At 29.8% G+C, this 24,135-nt stretch overlaps 1 protein-coding gene across 2 annotated transcripts; it reads right to left on the reverse strand.

Moving 5' to 3' along the window:
- Positions 1-2,091: 2,091 nt before the first annotated feature.
- LOC129980871 (actin, clone 403-like) lies at positions 2,092-5,272 on the reverse strand. 2 transcript variants are annotated; one of them, XM_056091318.1, is made up of 3 exons: positions 5,114-5,272; positions 3,162-3,801; positions 2,092-2,927 (listed from the first exon to the last, which is right to left on the reverse strand). In XM_056091318.1, the coding sequence occupies exons 2-3, from the start codon at positions 3,772-3,774 to the stop codon at positions 2,410-2,412; spliced, it is 1,131 nt and encodes a 376-aa protein (XP_055947293.1). In that variant the 5' UTR covers positions 3,775-3,801; positions 5,114-5,272; the 3' UTR covers positions 2,092-2,409. The 2 variants fall into 2 exon arrangements, with proteins under 2 accessions (XP_055947293.1, XP_055947294.1); XM_056091319.1 differs by having other exon boundaries at positions 5,053-5,166.
- Positions 5,273-24,135: the final 18,863 nt, after the last annotated feature.

Genomic DNA, 24,135 nt, shown 5'->3' on the forward strand with positions numbered 1-24,135 from the left:
ACAAAATAAAATAGCTTTCACAAAATTAGAATGAATTTTTTGATTACTATTTTTTGTCTAAGAAGGTTTCATATTGAAATATAAGTTTGTATATTATCTTACATTAATTATGTGATAAGTCAGGGAGTATTTGTTTATACTCATTTTTGGCATCTCTTTGCTGTTGAGTTTATAAATAGATTTCTTTTTAAATATATTTAATTAAAATTCAAAGGAAATTATTACTAACTCCTTATAATTATTAAAAATATGCACTAGAATCAGTTTTAATTGAGGAGGAAGTTTAGCACAGGGTGTATAATTAGATCGTGTAGTAATATACTGTCATAGTTTTTTCTACATACGGTCCCTACTAGAGATATGTATGGAAGGGGTGGAGGGAAGTAGTAGATAACATAGTGCTTCACCGCTTGCGGTGGAAAGATGTGCCACGCACGTGGAGATGTTTTTATCCCAGAATCTAATGACGTCAGCAAGCAATTGTCATAGATGTAAAAATGATGTTTACGAAACGTCGATTGTAACAGCTTGCCGGAGCAATCTTATTGCGAAAATTAATTCATTTAGATGTCTTTTTCCTGTTTCTATAAGGTATAGGCTGCTAGTTGTTGTCTGTTTTGGCACCCGCATCTATGAATTTCTTACCTCTGCATTCAGCATTTCAAATGTGTTTTCATTCGATATTTCTGGTATTCTAGTTCTATACTTATTTAATGTTTCAGATGGAAATGTTGCTTTTAATTTACACTGCAAGAAATTTAATTATTTCATCAAAGTAATTTTTAGTCTTCATTTCTTTAGTCACACTTTTTTTTTTAATCGACTGCTCTGAAGAATTTTACATTCTTAACTGTCAAAACAAATTCAAGGAAATTTCCGTTCCTAATGAAATCCTTACTCGCATTGTATTACACTAATCTTAGTATTTATTGCTGTCCACACATTTCCCATTTCTGATCTGTTACAAATCCAAAAACGGAAGTGCTTCAGTCGGTTACAGGGGGTCATTTTATTAATTCGAAATATGAACAATTACTTGACGCATAGTTTATTTTACAATTAAACCATGAAAAATATATGCATTTTACCACGGCTGTTTATTTCCACTATAATAAACTCAGAATTTTCGGCGAAATTAACTACTTTCTTCTATCTTAATTAGACAAATTAAATGCATGCCAGATTCAGAAGCGAGAATTGAAATTACATTACTATATTGCACCTGTTGCGTCATATGCATGTCTATTGGTTCCCACAGCTATCTTCTAGAACTTCCCAATTTGAATTGAATATTTTGTGAAGTATTGAAAGACAATTTCAATGATTAACTTAACTCTTGCAAAATCCCTTTAAATCCATCCTACATCTCATTCAATTTAACCTACAATTATTGACGTTGCAAGTTTTAATCTATTTCGAGAAACTGCAAATTTGAACAAATTTAAGTCGTATTTGGATTCAATCCTCCGATCTTTTTAAACATAATGCTTTACGTGCCCGATTTCGATCGTTTAGAAAAACTTATATTGTTGAAACTGGATTCTTTCAATTCCCTATCTGGTGGACAGTTATCAAATACTATTGTTTCAAAAGTTTTAGAACTTAACATCTTGCAAATAAATTTATATCTTAGTGTATATAAATCCATAAGCTAAATTTTTTTTTGTAATCAAGGCAAATAAATGTTAGAAATTCCAAATTTAACTTATCAAGTCAGGCCATTCATTTTATTGAACAGAAATAAAACAAAATTAAAAAACAGTGCTTCTAGTTTATTCAGTTTTTACTTTAAAAATTAATCTTACCTTTTCCAGATCAGTTTCTTGGCTAAAAAAAATTGTCAGCACCTTCTCAACTTAATATTAGTTTACATCATTAATTTTACTATTTAAATATTTTTGAATTAAATTCATTCCTTGAAATTAATTTTAAGATGATTAAGTTAGGGAAGATTTTAATTTTATTTTTCAACTTGTATTGGCATTAAAAGAGTTCATAAATTTAAATTCCAAGATTAAAAATTTGAGAAAACTTTTTATTGCATGCAATATGTAATGCAAGTACATATGTATCACAAGAAAGAACAACACATAAAAGTAAACAAACGCCTGTATTTAAACTCAGTATACAACACAATTTATAAATACATCTAGACAAAAGACTGGTACAGCAGTAAGTAAATTTTGTACGAGTCCAACGTGCAGCACTAAGGAAGAGTGGCCACTTGACGATTCGGTCTTGGCAATTTTGCTTCAGGAACAGTATCACAACTGTACAATTTTTTTTTTAATACCTTATGTTGCAGCAGTCTTTACCAGAGGAAAAGTCAACTAAAATTTCTTTGGGGAAGGGGGAAGAACATGAGCAGTTCTGTGCAGCTGTTATTCAATTTTTTAAAGTTTTATTTTTTTAGAAGCATTTACGATGGACAATGCTTGGGCCAGATTCATCATATTCCTGCTTAGAGATCCACATCTGTTGGAAGGTAGACAGGGAAGCTAGGATGGAACCTCCGATCCAGACAGAGTATTTCCTCTCTGGTGGGGCAATGATTTTGATCTTCATGGTGCTAGGTGCAAGGGCGGTGATCTCCTTCTGCATACGATCGGCAATACCTGGATACATGGTGGTACCTCCGGACAAGACAGTGTTAGCATAGAGATCCTTACGGATGTCAACATCGCATTTCATGATGGAATTGTAAGTGGTCTCGTGAATACCGCAAGATTCCATACCCAGGAAGGATGGCTGGAAGAGAGCCTCGGGACAACGGAATCGTTCGTTTCCAATTGTAATTACCTGACCATCAGGAAGCTCGTAAGATTTTTCTAGGGAGGAAGAGGAAGCAGCAGTAGCCATTTCTTGTTCAAAGTCCAAGGCTACATAACACAGCTTTTCTTTGATGTCACGGACAATTTCTCTTTCGGCTGGAAGGAAAACAAAAATAATTAGTCATTAATATAACAAACATCTATTGAATGACATTTTTTAATTAGTTGCATTATTTCTTATGAATACTGTAGTTTTTTTTTTTTTTATTAGCTTTCAATGCTTAATATATTCGATTCTAGCTACTTTTAAAATTAATATTACTGCGATATTATTATAATTGATATTATTCATCAATTTAAGCAACTTGTGACAAATTAAAAGTTTATTACCTGTGGTGGTGAAAGAATAGCCTCTTTCAGTAAGGATTTTCATAAGGTAATCTGTCAAATCCCGACCAGCAAGATCAAGACGAAGGATAGCATGAGGCAGAGCATAACCTTCATAGATGGGTACAGTGTGAGATACACCATCTCCTGAATCCAAGACAATACCTGTGGTTCTACCAGAAGCATACAGAGACAGGACAGCTTGAATAGCTACATACATAGCTGGAGTGTTGAATGTTTCAAACATTATTTGGGTCATCTTTTCCCTGTTTGCCTTGGGATTCAGTGGAGCTTCAGTAAGTAAAACTGGGTGTTCTTCGGGGGCAACCCTGAGCTCGTTGTAGAAGGTGTGATGCCAGATCTTCTCCATATCATCCCAATTTGTTACAATACCGTGTTCAATGGGGTATTTCAGAGTGAGGATACCTCTTTTGCTTTGAGCTTCGTCGCCTACGTAACTGTCCTTCTGCCCCATACCAACCATGACGCCCTGATGACGGGGTCGGCCGACAATGGATGGGAAGACAGCCCTGGGTGCATCATCACCAGCAAAGCCAGCTTTGCACATACCAGATCCATTGTCTACAACAAGAGCGGCAACATCGTCGTCACACATGATTATTTATTGGTTAGAGGAAAGAACCTATAAAAAAATTAGAATTCGAAATTAATTTCTTTTATAGCTCATAGATGTTACATCTTTATCAGTGTACATTATTTCAGTAAGCACTAATAAGTGAAAAACAAAGTTCCACAACTTTACAAGTCCAAATCAAACTTTAATATCGTCGATCGGGGCAAATTGAAGTTAAATAGCTTTCATTTTCATTAAAAAATGCTGCATTTACTTTAAAACGATGCTCACGAAATTACAGAACCAATTATTCTTATAAAATAAAGACTACTAGTAGAAAAATGAGGCCTCGAACTAACATTCTTCTAATCCCCACTCTTCCCCCCCCCTCCTGCCAATCAGCTATATTAACGCCTTATTTGTCGAGTTTTTAAAGAATTCAGAATTAAGGCGCAATTTTTCAAAAGTTCGTTCTTGTCTTATTATAAATATTTCGTTTCTTTAAAAAGATGGTTATTTAACATGAACGATTTTTTTTTTACCAATAAAGAATCATTTAAAAGGCAGTTAACAGGTTTAGTCTTTAGAACTTCCAGGATATTAAATAAAGAGATTTCAATATTAATAACTATAAATGTTTTTATCCCACATTTTTAAAAATTCAGATATATACGTTAAAATCTCATTTAAAGCATCAACAGATTAATTTACATGCCACGTTTTACGAATTGAAAAGTACACACCCATTTTATCAGTAGACTGAGCGTAGGAGTTAGAAAGTCATTTATAAGAATTAGATTACAACTTGTTAAAATTCAATACAACCACTCACTGAATTCTTACACTTTTAAACATTTAGCAATTGAACTTATATTTCTAGTCAGATAGCGCACAATCATTAATATAGCAAGATTTATCAACTAATCAAAATAAATAATGAAATAACAATTACAGTATCTATAACATAAGCAAATTAATAGAACTAGCACAAACTCGTAAGATATACTGATAATTTGAAGCATTAACTACAAGAACTTAAACACTTAAGTTTAAAATTATATCAGAATTGAAAATAACACTATATCAACAATTTAAGCTATTGCCATTTAGAGGCAATATAACAATAACTTTAAATTTATAAAATCTATTATATTTTAATAAAGTGTTCAAGCTGAAGACAGCTCGAGATCGAACACTATTTCTTAGGTACACGCCCTTTAAATCACGGGACTAAGTGTCATTTGTCAAGAAGTTAAAAATTGTATATTTCGATGAATTTAATACACAAATACGATAAATAAAGCATTTTCCAAAGCTCACCCACACTTTACGATACAAATAATCCAATAGATTGAAATTTTTCAGCTATAGGAGAACTTACACTAAACGAAACTATTCCACAGAGTGAACACGAACACCTCTTCGAAAGACAGTGGTCTAAAAGAAGTGAAGCCGGCTTTTATGGCACGTGTACCTTAGCAAAGCTGGATTTCTACTCTTTACCATATATGGTATGACTCCGTTGTCCACCTTTCCACCATCGGCCTGAGAATCGCTCTGATTGGCTGAAAACCAACTTTATGCATAGAAGCGAATACTTTCGGACCAATAGGAGAGCAAATATGTTCAATGTGACCATATATGGCAAACTGTATTGAACAGGAACTCCATCCAGAGCGACATCAAGAGATTGGTGGCGGAAATGTAATTCTTATCAGTCGGTTGGCTTTATCGCTTATTTGGCGCAATTGATTCACGCCAACATAGATTAGGAATTGGGTGGACTCGATTCCATAATTTTTTTTGAATTATTATTCAGGCTATTTAATTTTTTGGCATTATTTTTTTTACTTAAATACTTTAATAATTTCCGAATTTATCTGTTAATTTACCATTTCGAAATAATGCTTAAATAATTTCGGAAGAATTTATATATATATTTTACGTTTATTCCATATTCTGTTAGCACTGTTACTTAAATATCGAAACTAGTAGAAAAGTTCGTGAAAATACAAATATTTTATTAAAAAACTATTATATATGAATTCAGCTTTTAATTTATAGACCTTTTTTATTCTTTTTTTGAAAATGTAATGCTATATACTGAACTATTATTAGTTTATATTATTTGTTTAATTATTCCCTTTTGAGATTCCACATCTAAATTAGAAATGCTCCTAGTAACGTTTTCAAAAAACTTTTTTTTATAAAAAAAATATTTACACAAAGCTTTATTACCTCCAGTGCAATTATCATGGAATAAACTAAAATTCTAGTGATACAATCTAAGTAATCAACGATAGTTTTAAAAAAAAGTCTTACAAATATTTTGAATATTTGCTTCCAATTCGCGTTTAAATTCTAAAGCATAAGAAATGTGCGGAATATCTACAAACTTAAAAGCTCAAGATAAAAACTAAAAACTTCTTTGTATTTAAATTTTACATATTGTAAGATTTTACATCTTTTGCATTGCTTTTCTTTGCTAATTTCAATAACGTTAAGTCTAAATTAAACCTTCGGTCTGAAGAATGAACATAAGTAATTATAAACAATTATCTAATAGTAAAATTATTATCTAGTTACTAAATTGCTTATATTTTATTTTTATAATATCAAATACTACTTATTTATTTTTATTTGTAAATATTCTTTGGGCATGTTATAACATAAAATAAAATAGCTAAAGCACTATAATTTTCCTCTTGTTTAAGTAGAAAGAAAATATTTTCTTTCTCTCTCTCTCTCTTGTCTCCAATTTAGTACCAATTAACTAGAGAAGAATTTGCTAACAAAGAAATGAAACATATCACAACAGAATTTTTAAAAAGTATATTTATGAATTTAAGTCAAGAATACTCTTATTTTCTAAATTTATTTCACAAAGAAATATAGAGAAATTATCAATGATAAAAAAAAGAAAATAAATATTTTAGACATATTTTAATTATTTGTATTCGATCAAACAGAATTTAAAATTTACCACATGCAACAATGCAAACAAATAGGACACAGTAAAAAAGTCACAGAATTCTTAAAGAATCACTGAATATTTTCAATTTTTTTTATGTTTTTGAAGTTATAAGGATACACTAGCTTTCTTGGAGAATAGTAATGTGCCGAGACCGTAATACTACGGAGATAGTAAGTAATACTTGAAAGTTTATTAATATTTTTATCACTTTTCATTAACAATAATTTTAAATTGTTTTAATCCTTATTGAATGTCTTATAGCAGCCCAAAATTCCCTATCTTTGATTTTAAATATTATTTACTGTTTAGGCATAAAGACATTTCTATAGCTAAAGAAAATTTCAAAATTTCTCTTCTGCTGAAAGTTGTTAATTAGTTTTTATTATCATGAAAAATAATGTTCTTATTTAGTACAAATATTTACATTTGAAACGGACGAAAAATTACTGTATAAATTTGCTATTATTTTATTATTTTTATTATTTATGTAATAATTCTGTATAATTTTAATTTTATAGTAAGACTATAACTTCATTTGCATTAATACATATTGAATTTGGACAAAATGACTTTTTGTTAAGGTATCTATAAGGTATCTTGTTTTGTAAGCTATCTGCAGTAAGGAATTTTAGCAGAATTTGGGTAATTAGAAACTGACAAAATAGAAATTCTAATTATCCAAATATACAAAGCAAAACTCGGTTCCATTAGTATTATGCTTGTTTAATAGGAAATAAAAATGGTAAAAAAAATCAGAATTTAAAAATTTCGAAAAAACCAAGTAGCAATATATCACGTTTAGAACACATATTGATAATTTAAAATTGTTTGACATTCCATTAAAACAAAACTGAGAATAAGTTTTAATTTTAACCGCCTAAGATGTCAATAGGATGCAAAAATGCAAGTTAATTAGAAGTTAATTTTGAATAATATTGGATGCCAAAATTTAATTTTAAGTTGTAAGCCTTAAAATTATTTTTCTGAAATTTGGTTGTTGTTTGTTTTTAAAGCATTACAACAAATTTGTCGAATGGAATGTTGCTTTCAACCGGCCACTAAAAAAATGACCTTGAGCGAAGCGCATCTAAAATGATTCTAGATGAGATTCATTCATCTTAGGCTATAAAATATTCGTTTTTATTCCATTTTATCATATTGTGGATGTAAAAACGGTATTATATAAATAAAGTAGAGTACGGGGCGATACAAACAGAAGAATAATTTCCTAAGGAATATATACGAACAACTTCTATTTCATGTTTATTATAGCGCTGTTGAATGTTTATTATAGCGCTTGGATTGCTATTGTTCTTAGAATTTGTTATTTTACTATCGCTCTTATGATAGCGAAGAGTGACAGTGAGGTAATACAACAGTTCACGATAAATAAAATACAATTAATAAGAATTTAATTATGGGCCATATGCTTCAAAAACTATCAGATGCTTGTTAATAATTATTTTTATTTGAAAGCATCATTTTTTTAACTGTAAAACTTATTTTTATTTTAAAGAGAAATTAATAAATAATTGTTATGAGCATTATTTTTGTTTTTCTTTTCTAGATATTTCTTTTTCTTCTCTCTATTTGTGTATTCTCTTTTATATTTATATGTTTTTCGCGTATGTATTCTATGGTTTTTATATGAGCAGTTTTTTTTGTTTTGTTTTGGAATGAATAATTTTTTCCATCTTTTCTTTATGCCTTTATGTTCTCTCACAAGTTAAGGACAATAAAGTATTAATGTGCATTTTACGTAGTTCTATTCGGTGATCAGAATCTTGCATCTACTCATCATAATTATTACTATGAATCGCATTTTATAGTTATTAATAATTTGATAATAATGAATATTCAAATATATAATTGAATATACTTAATTTGATTTAATGTATATTCAATTGCATTCAATTTGATAATAGTTATGATAATACAAAGGAACGCGGAAGAAAATTTAAATAGCAAAATTTTGAAATGATACAATTAAAGTAAAAAAGGGGGGAGATTCTTTTTATTATGTTCAAAAGTTTTTGACATACAATGTAAAGCAAAGCTCAGGGAAAAGAGGGAAGGAGGGGAAGATAATTTTGTTCATAATTCTCTACCTCGAGTTAACTTTTTGTTGCTGTAAGGGGAAATTTACTAAACATTACATATTAACTACCTTAGATACATCACATTAACTCTTAATTCTCTTTAAGTTTTTCACGAGGAGTTTTGATTGTAGTAAAATCAAAATATTTATTTTTCCTAATTCTATTTTTTTTATGTTTTTACATTTTTATTTTATTTGTTTACTTATCCACTAAGTTTTATAAATTTTAGAATTGACATACGTTCTTAATGTAATTAAATCGTTCTTAAATGTATGATTTAATTCATTAATTTTTTTCCTACTATCTAATCTTCTGTTTTATTATCTTCTCTACTCTTCATTTTATATTTTCTGTTCTTCTGTGAGTCATGTGTATTTAAGATCTGTCCATAAGACACTTGAGATGTTTATGAATTCTTTTTATTTATGTAATGTATTATATTAATTCTGACAGTGGCCGTAATGAAGGTAAGTGATTTTATTGGCGATGAGGATATTATTTTTGATTTTGTTGTTGTTGTTGTTGCTGTAAGGGGAAATGCACGACACATCAAGAATTAACTGTCTTAGATATATCACATCGACTTCTAAATGTCCTTAAATTTTTAAAGAGGAGTTTCGATTATAATATTTTTCCTGATACTTTAAGCAATTTCTTTTTTATGTTCTTGCATTTTCATTTTATTTATTAAATTATTGACTAATTTTTTTTTTCTGTCTTAGATTTGATACACGCAAATGCTTAAGTGTCCTTTTTAATCCATTAATTGTTTTGTTTTTTTTTCCTTTCTTTCTACTATCTAATCTTTTACTTTCTGTTTTATTATTTTCTATTTTTCGCTTTAATTTTCTGTTTATCTGTGAGTCATGTGCGTTTAGGATATATCCATTGAACACTTCAGATGTTTATGAATTCCTTTTATTTTTGTATTAAATTATAATAACTCTGACTGTTATGTAGTGACTGTAAGTGATTTTATTGATGAGGCATGGTATAATTTTGTTTTCTTCTAAATTGCCATTCGTGGTTTAGAAGTATAGGATGGCATGGTATTATTTTATTGCCCCCTCATCATATTTAATTTGAAAAAATGGCATCAACGCACTAATATTTTGTCTCCAAGGTGTCCCTGAGGATCTATCCTACTACTGGCCTCCCTCTTCCTACCTTCGTTACGCCACTGATCGTTGAATGATTTAATTTTAACTCATAATTTAAAATTACGGTGGTTAGATGCATGTATAACGGATGGGCACGGTCATCAAGTGGTTAAAACAACCTGTACATTTTTCTTTCTTATCTCAGCGATTGCCGCTCAAGTTCAATCGCATTCACAATGCGGCAGTGAACTTGCGGAACAATGAGACGCTATCACTTAAAAAGAATAGCCGCTCTGATACTTCTCACAAAGAAAAGATCTGCCAACTCGATAACTGTTGCTTCTCTAATATGCATTCCAAATATTTCTCAGCTAAGCTAATGGGCATTCCTCGCAACAAAGGCTAATTAATATATTGTCTGCATTCTATTTACCCAATTAAGGTTTCATTGACTATAACCGCCTTTTTATAATTCATTTTCTGTAATGCATCAACTGTTCTTGGTGATGAATCAGTCGTATGATTAAGATTTGTAATATCGGGTTTAAAAAATTTCAAAAACTGATTTTTTTTTTTTTTTTTTTTTTTTTTTTTAGTATTGATATTTGGTTATTTGTAAGTTGCTGAAACATAAATTTAGGCTTAGGTGCCTTTTATAAGGTAAATAAAGATGAAATATTAGCTTGAAAAATAACTCATTAAGAGCTTATTTTTTTTTGGGGGGGGGGGTGGATTTAAAAATAAAATACAGGCAAAATGTTTCATATTAATTTTTAAAAAATTAGATTTTTTGCAAGATTGTGAATGCATTTTTTTCTTAAAATTAGTGATTTTTGTACATTTCAGATATATTAAAATGGAATTTCAAATGTATAATATTCTTCTTTTCCAACACCATATACTTTTTGCATTTAATCGAGATGAATAGGAAAAAAACTTTTCATGATATTTGGGCTCTGTATTGAGAAGAAAAAAAAATCCTCAAAGTATTGCCTGCCGTTGGTTTTCAAAACAATAATTATTATAAATGAATGAATAAATTAATTAATAAAAAGAGATTGCTCCAACTTTTTCGTCAGATGACTAGAAGAATGTTTAACAAAATAGATCTGAAAAGTTCTTATGAAATTTTTTTCAAACTAATATTAGTGCAATTATTTTCATATTGAAAATAAAACAGGACAGATGGAGCGGGGGACTAGAAGAATAGTTTCATGTTCCATTATCATTTATTCTATTACGTCACTGAGTTTCTGGCTTCAATACTGTAAGGACTGGACTGGGGTCTAAAAGAGACGTTGTGAAGACAAAGATTTTAAAAGACGATTCCTGTTTCCTGTGACTTCAGAAAGGGAAAACACATGGAAAAAGGAAGGATAAGTTTTAGCTTTCAAGGAGAAGTAGGAAAACGCAATATTAGTACATTTATTTTTTTATGTGTTAAATATGACGAAAAGATGGTAAAAATATAATATGGCCCTTGCGCCACATTTTCTTGTTACACCATTACCAGCATCGAAAAATACATGAAAGAAACATCAAGATGTTTGGGAACCAGATCAATACATTTTAAGGAAAATATAACTTTATGTTGTTCAAAATACTTTCAATCAATCTATCTTAAATATTTTTATTTGAAGAAAGTCCAAGCTAAAAACTGTATCCCCCCCCCCCAAAAAAAAAGTCCAAAACTTTTAAGAAAAGTGTTTAATTCACAATTATCTCCAATTTTATTTGTGATTTAGACTGATGAGTTTCTCTCTTTTATTCAATGCATTTAGTTAAATATGTTTAGAAATAGACTATTTTCAAGCGAAAGTGATTTATATTATTTAAAATGATGGCTTAAGGCATTATACCACCAAGTAAATAACATAAATAGATTGGTTGTATGTATGGCATATGTTAACGGACTTCAAAAAGAGTTAAATCTCATTAACAATTTTACTTGTTCAACATGTATTCTGCTAGTTTAAAAGAGTCTTGTGGTAACATCGTGGTATAATCTCAGCTTCTGGCCCAGAAGGTTCCAGGTTCAAAATCTGATTTCATTTAAAATCCATCGAAAAAACGAATTTGGTTCCGCTTCAGGGCAAGAGGATTTCAGGTTCAAAATCCATCGAGGAAATGAATTTGGTTCCAGGTTCAAAATCTGATTTTTATTCACAATCCACCGAGGAAATAAGTTAGGTGAATGCTAAATCAAGCATCGAAAATCAAACGTTTTCTAACTGATGTGGGGTAGAATTTTCCAGAGTGAGTGCAGGTGTGTACAATGTCTGACCACGGTTCAAAGTTATAGAATGCATTTCCAAAATAGCTCTCGTATTGCTTCAAAATTGAACTTTAATGTAGCTAAACTAAACTGCCAGTTCCAAGATGTCTCGCGTTTTTCTTTCAAGGTTTAATGAATGCATGCCTAATGCAGTGAGGGAATTTAATTTCGGAATTCATAGAGCATCTTACATAAGATGAGATCAGAGTACAATGTAAAACAACGCGTACTAATAATCTCTTAACTCTCGTTTTCTAATCGAATTAGATGACAACTTTAATTTTTAGAATGTGCTTACTGATTCACTTAGGATTTTTCTGTGCAATTTTGTATCAAATAATAACGTCTTTAAATTATTTATTTTTAGTTTATAAGTCTAAGAAGCGATCATTCAATGTCCCTATCATACAGACAATAAAAATTAATCAAATGGCGTTCAGTATTACTGTCAAGTTACTTTTTTTGTATAAGAAGAAACTAGAAGCAACTAAAGGCATAAAATATGAATATCTTATCAATAAACATACATATTAATGCTTATAAATTACAATTATAGGAAAGCAAAATGTTTATGATTCTATATTTCAACCAGCAGAAATCCAACAGAATCCATGACTTGGAATTTGAAAAAGGCCAAGATAAATATGTGAATTTTTTAATGAAATAAGAAATGTAGGTTAAAATTGATCGGCAGGTCAATGCTAGAATAAAGAGGAAACATCTTATCGAAACTTCCTAGCAGAAAGTCTTTACAAGAAGGCTTGGAAGATAAAAATGCAAATGAATCACAAGTGAAACTAGGTTTATGATGGAAATTATCGCCACTCCATTTCAAGCGATGAGCGTGAACTGGCGGCGAATTGATAAAAGCTTTACAAATAGATAGATAGCAGCTCTTTCCGAACTTTTGACTAAAGTTCCAAAATGCAATTGTGTGACGAGTTAGTTGGTGATAAGTTTTTTGCTGAGTGTTTTCCTTTAAAAAAAAAGCTGGAATTTGTTTTATTTAAATAATGTCAGAGTTGTGAATGTCGGTATTTGTTTTTAATTGAAAAGAGGGTTTTTATTTATTTTCTTGCTTGCCAAGTAGACCTAAGAGAAAGTATTGTAATCGTCAATAAAATTTGATATTCTTAAATGAATCTCCATGTTTCAATCCTTCCTGAGTTTTTGGAGTGATGTCTATCTGGCAGTTTTTGAATACAAAGATTCAAAAACTGACGAAAGTGGATATTTAGATTGGGAACTCTATGAAATGAAATTGGATATGCAGACTTTTCACCAAATTTTCAATTTCATGTTAAATTTTGAATGAAATTCTTTGATAGGAAATGTGTGTGTCCGTGTCCATGTAAATATGATAAATCAGAAACTCAAATATTTAAATGAATAAAAGTAAACATTGTGTGTGCGTATGGGTGTATAACGTTCTTTGGTTTAACTAGAAGGTGTGGAATTCTTTAACAGTAATTGTTACTTTTCGTGGTGGGTGTTTCAATTTTTATCTATTATTAAGATTTCTTTGTCAGAGTTAGTTTAGTTTAGCTTAGTTATATTAACGTCACGTTGTAAAGCAGCACTAGGGCTATTTTGGGACGGACCTCGTTACTTTGAACCGCGGTCAGATGACGAGGACGACACCTGAGCTGGCACACCCCTCTCCACGTCACACCACACCAGCGGGAGGCCATTTGCCATGACGAATTTAACGTGCAACAGACCCCCTTACACGACGGTTCTTCGGTAGAGTCGTGTCTCGAACCTGAAACCCTACGGTTCACAAGCCGAGACTTTACTACCAGGCCACCGCGGCCTCCTTTGTCAGAGTCATGACCAGGAGGGAGACGCAGTCGGTAACAAAAATCAGAATGCCGAAAAAAAGAAGCCATGAAAGACAAGTATTTTGAATTTATATAGTTTTAGAAAGGAATTGACTGGAACTGCATATAGTTCAGCATGTGTTATAGTTACTTGGGGGGAGGTATACTCTAAACAATTTAGAAGTTAAGGTTAAAGTGATGTTAGACTTCTTTATTCTTCAAGAGTATCTAGCTACAAGTTTAGATTTCCGATGCTTAAAAGATTTTAATTAAAATTATGATCAAGGTGCAAGAAATACAGCAATGCAAGGCAGAAAAAAAAATCGTGAAAAAATCGTCAGAATTTTTGTCTCTTCAAACAGGGATTACAAGAAATTTATATGATCAACTATTCTGGTTTAGGTGCATGGAGGAAGGAAAAAACGCTGCTCACAACTTAGAAGTTTAAATGAAATTTGAATTTAAATGATTAAAAAATTATTAATTTAAGAATGCGGCTAAATGGAATTTATTATATATACTGTCTATTCTAATATATCAAAACCTCCCACGATTTTGCGCATATGCCAAAAAGAGTTGATTTCTAAGTAACAAGAGGGGGGGGGGTGATAGAGGGAGAATAAGACCCATTGAAGGTCATAAATGAATTTCTAGAACAAAATAAGGACAACTAAGCATAAAGAAAAATATATTTATTATAATATTTAGAGAATACAATGTTTTGACATCAGAGTTTGGTTAGAGTGAATTCAAAACCCGGTTTCATGGATTCCGTTGTCTATGGAAGCTTGAATGCTCTTAAAATTTGCCGTATGGATTGGTCCTTTTGCACACTGGAGTGGCTTGGAAGTATGGAGACTGGAGCACCAATCGGAGACTTGTCCTCGAAAAGCTGATCAAAGCTACGAGGTCCGTCCCAAAATATGCCTGATATAGTCAGGATGTTAAGCTAGAAAAATAAATATTTAAGTAGCAGTAAATCTTCATTGTTTTAAAAAATATATATATCAGTCTTGTATCATTAAGAAAATGCATATAAGTAACATAAAGCTGTTTTGTGTTATTCCTTTCGTAATTTATGTTGTTACTTATGGCACTTGCCATAGACAAGCCTGCTGACGAAGACAACGATTTAAGCCGAGTTTGTGCAGTAGCCCCCTGAGCACCGAAGTCTGACTTCTAGCTCGATGAAGATGACCCCCACACATTCGCTTGCACAGCCCCTTTTACAGTTGGGCTCTTACAGACACACCACAGATAAAACATCGAGTAAGGAACAACCATGCCCGAACCAGGACTCGAACCCGGAAACGTGCAGATCACGAGGAAGACGTGCTACCTATAGCCCAGGACGCCGACCTTTCGTAATTTATTAGGAGGAATGCACTAACTGAAGAAATATTTCAAAGACTGACTTTTATACACATAAGAATTTTATGTATTCAAAATTCATAAGAATTTTATGCATTCAAAATTCATAAGAATTTTATGCATTCATTTTTATGCATTTTATGCGTGCAAACATATATCTTGTTGCGCATAAAAATATAAAACGATTTTTTGAAAATAAAGTGCAGTGAAACAGTTGGAATATTATACATTAAACTAGGGCTTATTTTCTTGAAAATATCACAGAATTAAAATTTTTTTAAACTATTCATCTAGTTTGTTTATTTTTTCAGCTTTTATTATATTTCCAGTTATTACTTGAAACTTATTAATGAATTTTTATGATTGGAATTCGATATTTAAGTTTTAAAAATCCTTCAGTATTTGCGAAAATACTATATACAGAGTTGTTGAAACAAAACAAAGGGACGAATCTGCAAACTAGGTATTTTTCATAATTATTTATTTTTTTAGAGCCAAAAGTTAGTTAGTAATAATTGAAGATGGGTGTTTTTATTATTATTATTATTACAATCTTCTCACTAAACTTTTATCTAGGGAATCGTAGATAAAATCGTAAACCACTAAAACGATTTAATTGGAAATGCCAAATTTATTGATTTAAGATATAATATAGAAAGGAAAAAAAGGCTGATGATGTTATGCTTAATAGAAGTTTTTTGCCAAACAGTGTATGAAAATAATTAACATAGAAACAGGAAATTTTCTGTCATTTTTTAAAATCAAATATTTTTTTCACTTATCAAGAATTTTCATTTTATGTTGGAATTACAAGAGAGAGAAAATTTATTAAATCGTCTGCTGCTAAAAAAATTATAAACCGTTCTTAGAAGTAAAGAAATTAGTACGAATGCAAATAAAAAATTCACTGACAACCAGCAACATGTATCAATATTTTTTGCTAATATTTTTTTTTAATTTTTCTTTTAACCGAAAGTGAAATTGACAAGATAAGAGTTCAGAATAATGAATAATTTAAGATAGGTTAATATTATTTAAAAAAATAATCAGTTATATTGTTCTATTATTTCTATATGTCAGCTAATACTAACTTCTTTAGAATATAAAATAATTTTTGGTCAAACTGACGGTAAGAATTTTTCTCTTTTAGCTACACAATGGATATGCCTAAAAATAACAGTTTTATTAGTTAACATTTTGGCATCACGCCAGATAAGAATTTCAAACTGCCGATCAAATATGTAACTGACCTTGAGATCCAACTCTCAAAAACTGAACAATTATGTAATCTAATGTTAGATTCAGATTAACATATTTTTCACAGCATTCTTTTCTCAGTATACCACGAAAAAATTTCATCAAAATTAATAAATCGAAGACAAAAATACCTTTATATATCACAATAAAAATATATCATACCTGTCTCACTTTTGAAAGATTTTAATTGAATTCTCTAAGAATATCTTATAGGATAAATAAGAATATATATAAATTTTCTCCTACTTTAATTTTGTTTTTTATCGAATATTTACTGTATTGGGTGTTATCTATTGTTACAATGCATGTACCTACACAATAATTGCTTTGTCGAATTTCATTTGAAAAAATACATCATGTCAAATATTATGTTACTTAAAATATTTATTCAAAGCATTATTGCAAACAATCTTAGTCGATAAGCACATAATTTTTTTTCTTTCATATTAATAAAATATTTCTTAATGAGAATTTCAAGATACATATTCAAATGTTTCTATAAGAAAGGAAAGCTTTTGGCAACATTTTATTAAAAGAACAATTACCGTCCTTTTATAAAAATTGCTGTTATTTTATAAGATAAACACAAATAAAAGAAACTGCCTATTATATGAGTCACTATAACGAAAACATCGGCCAAGATTTTATAACCTTTGAGTTATAAAACTTTAAAAGTTTATAGAATATAATGGCGAAAGCAACGAAAGTTAGTCAAAGGATATGGATGCCACGAGATCCATGGACAGTGCTGGATTTCAACATTTTGCAGCTTTAGGTAGTGTGCTCTATAAAATCCCTCTTTTATTAAATTGTACATTTCAAATTTAATAAAAATTTTAATGATTTAGCTTCGGATATTTTTTTATTTTAATATCACTGTGAAAAATGTGTATGTTTTTATTACTTTCTCGTATACACAAAGAAAATTATACGAATTCAAAATGTTGATGAATTTCAATATTTCAAACCTCACCGAATCCGAAAAGCACATTTTCTGAATTATGTCTGCCGGCCATCCATCCGTCTTTCTGTTTGTAAATAGGATAACTCAAAACGCTTTGAACTAGAAGGATGAAATTTGGTAACAAAATATTTCTTTTTCGACCTACCTGTGGCTCCCTTCAATCCACTTCTTACCATGAAGGCAAAAGTTAATACTTTTACGTGTTTTTTTTTTTTTTTTTTTTTTTTGACTTGGAGAGGAGGGGAAGGGTTAATAGTATATTCCCATTGCTACTTGATAAGTCACTGACAAGGCAACACATACCCTCGTTACGTCATTTATTAAATTTCTCCCCCTAATAATGGGAGAAGGGTAGATATAGATGCCATCATTCTTTTGTAGGGGAGAGGGCAGTAACTATACCTACCAGATCTCGACAATTCAACTCGAGGATGGATTTGGTCCAAAGTTTGTTGTATATCTAAAATTTATTGGTCATTAAAATCATAAGCAAATTTCATCCATCTAGATACTTAAATTTTTTTTATTCTCCTGGTCATACACATATAGATGATTTATCTTAAAATTTGATTGATATAAGTGTAAATCCCACTGGTTTATATCCTGCCTTTTTTTTAGACATCTTGTGCTCTGCAAAAACCGATGTAATCAAACCTCCCAAAAAACATGTATGTGTTTTCAAACCCAGAATATTTTTTTTTCTCAAATTCGGAGTTGTTTATATAGTAGAGGCTAAATTTTTAGCGATTGTAATACATTCGCATATGAAAAAGTAATGAAAAAAATTGCTTCACATCACTTTTATAAATATCATTCAAAAGATAGACAAATTTTATAGATATCAAAAATTTCAATTTAATTCATTTTTACAAAGATTTCTTTAAAATCTTACTCATACATAAGCATTTGTGATTCAAATTTGAATTATGTATTGTATAAGAAAAGTTAAAAAAAAAAAAAAAAAAAAAAACAATTTAATATTGGCATTCGATGGAATCCATTATCGTCTGTAAGCAAACTTTTTAAATAAAATATTGCAATACATGAAATCTTTGGATCGTCTGCTATTTTGTTTCTAATAAATAAACTCTAGAATTCTATCAAAACCAGTTAAAAATGTTGCTCAAAAAAATAAAGATAGATTAATTTTGAAAATCTCATAGCTGCTTAGCAATAGAATATCTATGAATCTTCTCACTTCAAAAATATCTGCATCATTAACTTTTGAAGAATTAATAAAAACTATGGAAAAATTATGCCACATGAAGTTGTTATTATTCAAAAGGCAAAACTTTGAATTTTAAGATGGCATAAAAAATTACTTATGAGATAATTCACTCTAAAGTTTCTGTAGAAAAGCTGCAAAACTTCACTTAATTTAAGTTTAAAAAGAATTAAATATTTAATTAACTTTTGCACATTGAAAAAATAATAATATTCATCCTCTTGTCTTAAATAATAAGTATACAAATTTTGGTTGAATTCGCTTCTGTTGTTTAAGACAAGACGTAAAACATTCATAAATAGTTCGAATGACTTTTATTGATAAGATTACGTAAGAATAAAAATTTTAAAGTAATATTCCCTGTTCAATTTCTTATAAACAAATAATCCTTATCAAGAACAATTTTTGATTCGCTAAGATTCTGTAATTCTGTTTTTGTTTTTCTTTTATTATTATCATTATTTTCTTTTTTATTCTAATCATTCTTCGCATCTATTTTTCTAGAAAAATCAGTTCCACGGAAGTATGTTAACACAGGTGTAAACCAGTAATACATCTTTATAATGTTTTAAGCCCATTTATGGATTTTCTTTTTCTCCGTCTGCATCTGTTCTTATTACAAATAGAGTCACATCACAGAAAGGTTGTTTCTGACAAATGTTCCGCTCTTGCGATCTCTTAAATCAGATAGACACTTGCAGCCCCGAACAGCGTAAAATCGCGTCAGTTTATTGGATTTGTTGGCAATAAATAGAACATCTGATCCTTGTTTTTGGCGCAGAATCAAAAATAAGGCTTCCATAAAGCAGATCGTGATCGGAATAGTTTCAGAATTTTATTGCTACGCTGGCAACACATTTTATTAATGAGCCGTTTCTTGTGTTATTTAAAAGGTAAAATCGCATCGAGTTGTTTTTCAGAAGATAAATTAATTAATCAAGTATTTCAAACGCCTGTCTATCCATTCAAGGCATTGATCAAAGAATTTTAATTATTTTAAAAATACATGAGTCTGGGGCACTTTCGAAGTCTTATATTAGAATATTTCTCCCAAAATATCGTATTCTCCCGTCGATTTCTCATGTGCTTGTATAATATAACATTTCTTTTCGATTTTTTCCTATGAAATTTCCTGAAAATTTCCTATTTCGTAATCTAAAAATGGAAACTAAATATGAATTTTGGTCTCTTTTTTTCTGTCCGATTGAGTCCAAATTTTAATAGAAACCTGGAATTTCGATCATGAAATGGCATAATAAATTTAATTTTAGCTAAGTCATTGCGTTTTTTGTAGCTATGTCGTTCGCATGCTTACGTTACAAGTGGACTTGACCACCCGTTTGATGGACCTAATACACATGTATATCTATGATGGTACAAATATGTGCCAAATTTCATTAATCTATCTCTTTACATTTTGAGTTAACGTGTTTCCATGCACAAACAAAGACAGACAGGCATATTTTTCTTTGACGGATTTCCCCAAAAATTTGTTGGTGTAATAAATTTAGTGTTAGGAACACATACCAAATTTCAGCCATCTAGTTCAATGCATTACCATGTTCAAAGACAGACAGACATCGGTCCAGAAATATGTTTTTCACACTCAGGAAAGTATAAAATATGATGAATCGTCGAAATTATTTGATGATTATAATACTTTCAAGAAAGTCAAAAATATCTCACCTAATAGCGTTAAATTCTTTTTCCTGATTATATGATATGCAATTTATACCTCTTAGAAAAATTTCAAGGCGATAAAAACATTTACGGTAAGCGCTTTTGCCGATTTCTACAATAATTATTAGCAAAAATAATGATGGGAATATTTTTTTTTTTCTTGTTGATTTCTAATAATTCCTTCCATGGACAATATATATATATATATATATATAGTATATTCCCTGTCAATTATCAATTAAAATTTAAACTGCATACTTATTTTCCTATGAATATATACTCTTAAAGTAAAAATATAAAATAAAAGAAGAAAGAAAAAAATAAGGACAAAATTTGTAATTCGCTCCCCTCCAAAACCTCTTGTCACTGAAAAAATTCTCATAAGTGGCAAATTTTTTAAAAGTTCTGCAAATTATAATGATTGATAATGAAAACAGAATTTTCTAGAAGACTTAATGTGTTCTGCTAATACCAACCAATGTAATAATTCGTTCCACATTCGAATGAAATTTTTAAAAAATATTTATAGTATTTATAAGTATCAAGCAAAAGTTAAATTATTTTTATTTATTTATGGGTAGTAACATATTTCTTTATATAATAAAAAATTTCATATATTTTTAACATAAAAAACATTAGCATAAAAAATTTCTTTAGTAAAAAAATTACCTATGCCATATTTTTTATTCGAATTAAATGCTCTATTAACCGAATCCTATAAAACATTTCTTTTTTGTCATTACATACTATACTACATAGAAAAATTCTAATCAAGTCCATATCGATCAAAAAGAAATCGGCTATAAAACTTAATTCAAACACAATTCTCTTTGGCGACTTCCATCTAAATATAGGAAATGTGACAACCCTTGTCGTTATTTGGAAAAAGAAAAGCTATCTTCCCTCCCCTCCCGTTCCATACAGGTAAACAAGCTTTAATTATTATTGCTCAAGGTTCTTCTCAACAGGATGCCAAATCTGTTGTACCAAAAACACCAGCCGAGTCGTTGCTCGATGTCGAGATATTTATCTCTATTATGCGGGTGCGAGACATCGCTTCTCTACACCCTCAATTGGTATCTCGAAACTTAACTTTTTAGTTTTTATTTCCTTTAAATTTGGGCCACGGTCAATATCTGTATGGAAAGAAAGGTATATTTCGAACGAGAAGATTGACCGATATTTTTTCGTAGATGATATTTCTCGCAGACGATATTTTCTCTGGCGAGCCGGTCGTTGCTCTTGGCAACCAGGGAAGCCGGGATTTTTTAGTCACGTGACCTTTGCAGGTGCTCTTTTCGTCCTGAGTCAGCATTGTGTTGTTGGTGAAGGAGAGACCTTAGATTGCGGCTTTCGAAAAAGGAGGGTATTTTTTTAAAAGGAGCGGTATTAAAATATTGTCTGCGCTATAAAATGTTGAGGTTTAAATATTAGGTTGTTATTTAATGTCTGCAATTTTATAGAAGCTAGGAAGTAAAATTGCAGATTATTTTACAATAAAGACTACATTAAAATCAGTTGAAAATGCTATAAACTCTCTGTTTTTAAAATATATTTTCTTACAAAATGAATTAAATTTTTTTATTGTTTTGTATCATAAATGTTTAAAAAATCTTAGTTTTCTTTTTTTTTTAATGATGTAATTCGTCTACTGACTAATATATATTTTCTAAATTAAACTATATGAAACATACATTAACTATTGCTTTTCAATCGTACCAATAGTCGTAAGAATAGAATAAAGACGAGAATGCATAATTAAGTCCTTAATTCTTTTTCTTTTTTTATTACTTAATTAGGTAACAGTTCGAGCATATACTGTTTACCGATTAAGATTCAATTAGTAATCTATTAGAATAGTTATGATGATTGTGGATAAGGCCACCTTTTTGTATCGACGTATAGTGCCTTGAATAATTTAATTCCAACTTATAAATTTGAGAAGCAATAATTTGATGACATGAGCATGACTAATTATTATTTAATAAGCAGTAGGGCCGATTTCAACAAATGCGTGGTCTCATTAAAAACAATTTTTAATCTCCCCACCCCACCCCTTTTTTTTTATTTTCTAAGAATTTGTTTAAGTTAAAACGAAAAATAGAAGAAAGAATTTTATCTAAGAAACTCTTAACTAAAGCAAAAAGAAAAGAAAAGCAACTAACTTTGAACTAAAGCAAAATGGCACGTTGGAGCTTCACAGTATAGTGAAGAAAACTGAGTATGAATTTTGGACTTCTCTCTTTCCGAATGGATCCAAACTTTTGGAACCGAATAGAACAAATTTGGTGATAAGACAGCAAACCAAATTTCATTCATGTCCACAAATAGACAAGACTACCGAATCAACAAATAGACGAGATTGGTGAATATTTTAATAAGAATAAAAAGCAAATTTCTTTCGTTTAGCTCACTGCAATATGAATTAGACAGATAGAATTTTGAAACAAATGGGGCATCCTTTTAAGACTCTGGGAGACCTAAAACGTAAAGATTTATTGGAATATTAAAGCAGAATTTTTTGAGAGTTACGATACTATCTACAACTGTCATAGAAGGAAATTTCGGAAAAAATTAAAAAATTCAGTGTTAATATCGCCCAGAAAACTTGCCCCGAATCCCGTCATTAACTGAGAGTGGCTTAAATCATATTCTGGAACTCTTAGATGCAACTCCCATTTGTAAGCAACTGGTCTTATCGCCTTAAGACGACCATATTAAGAAAACACAGAAATAAACTTCCATTTATTTCAATAAAACATCATTTCTTTTAAGAAAGAAATACATCTTTTTGTATATATCAAATTTTATTCATATTTAAAAATCATTTAATTCAATAAGTCAATAAATTTAATGCACAAATTTTTTATCAGAACTTTTCTGCTTTAGCAATTTTAGAATAGAAAATTATGTAAGAATTAAAAAAAAAAATTGCTTATAAATTTCTGTTTTAGCAATTTTAGAATACAAAATTCTATAAAAATTGAAAAAAAATATTTTTTTTCGCTTATAAGCTAGGGTAAACACATATTGTGATTTTTCTTCCAGTTTTGGCAGCATTTTCAAGATACAAAATATTGTTAATGTGTATATATTAAATCGATTTTTTATTGTTTATATTTATTGATAGTTAAAACTGTTCAATCTCCCTATTTTTTATAGTTAAAACAAAAGGCATAATTCGAATAGAAACGTATTTTGAAATTTACCTGTCGAGTACCTGTTTATTCAATCATAACTTACGGTTAAAATTAAAGAATCACTGGTAAAAATATTACGTTAAAAAATAAAATGTTAAACGATTGTTCCTTCTTTAATTATTACATTAATATCATTCATTTATTTTTCATTCTAAAAACTATCGATTTATTATTAATAAAAATTAACGGAGCTTTTTTTATATTTATTATTCAAAATACATTTTTATTTATTTCATAGAAATGGGTACCTTAGATGGAACTTTGGATTGAGCAATGAGAATGAAACAACAATATGCAAACTAGGAATAGTTTCGCTATGATTCTATCAAATATTTTATTTCAAAATTGATATCTCTTATATGTTCTAGTTATTACAATAATATAGAACTGTAAAAACATTTATTTTGAAAATATAGTAATTGAGTAAGTATTATTGGT

Source organism: Argiope bruennichi, chromosome 8, assembly GCF_947563725.1.
Source record: "Argiope bruennichi chromosome 8, qqArgBrue1.1, whole genome shotgun sequence".
NCBI classification, from domain to species: Eukaryota; Metazoa; Arthropoda; class Arachnida; order Araneae; family Araneidae; genus Argiope; species Argiope bruennichi.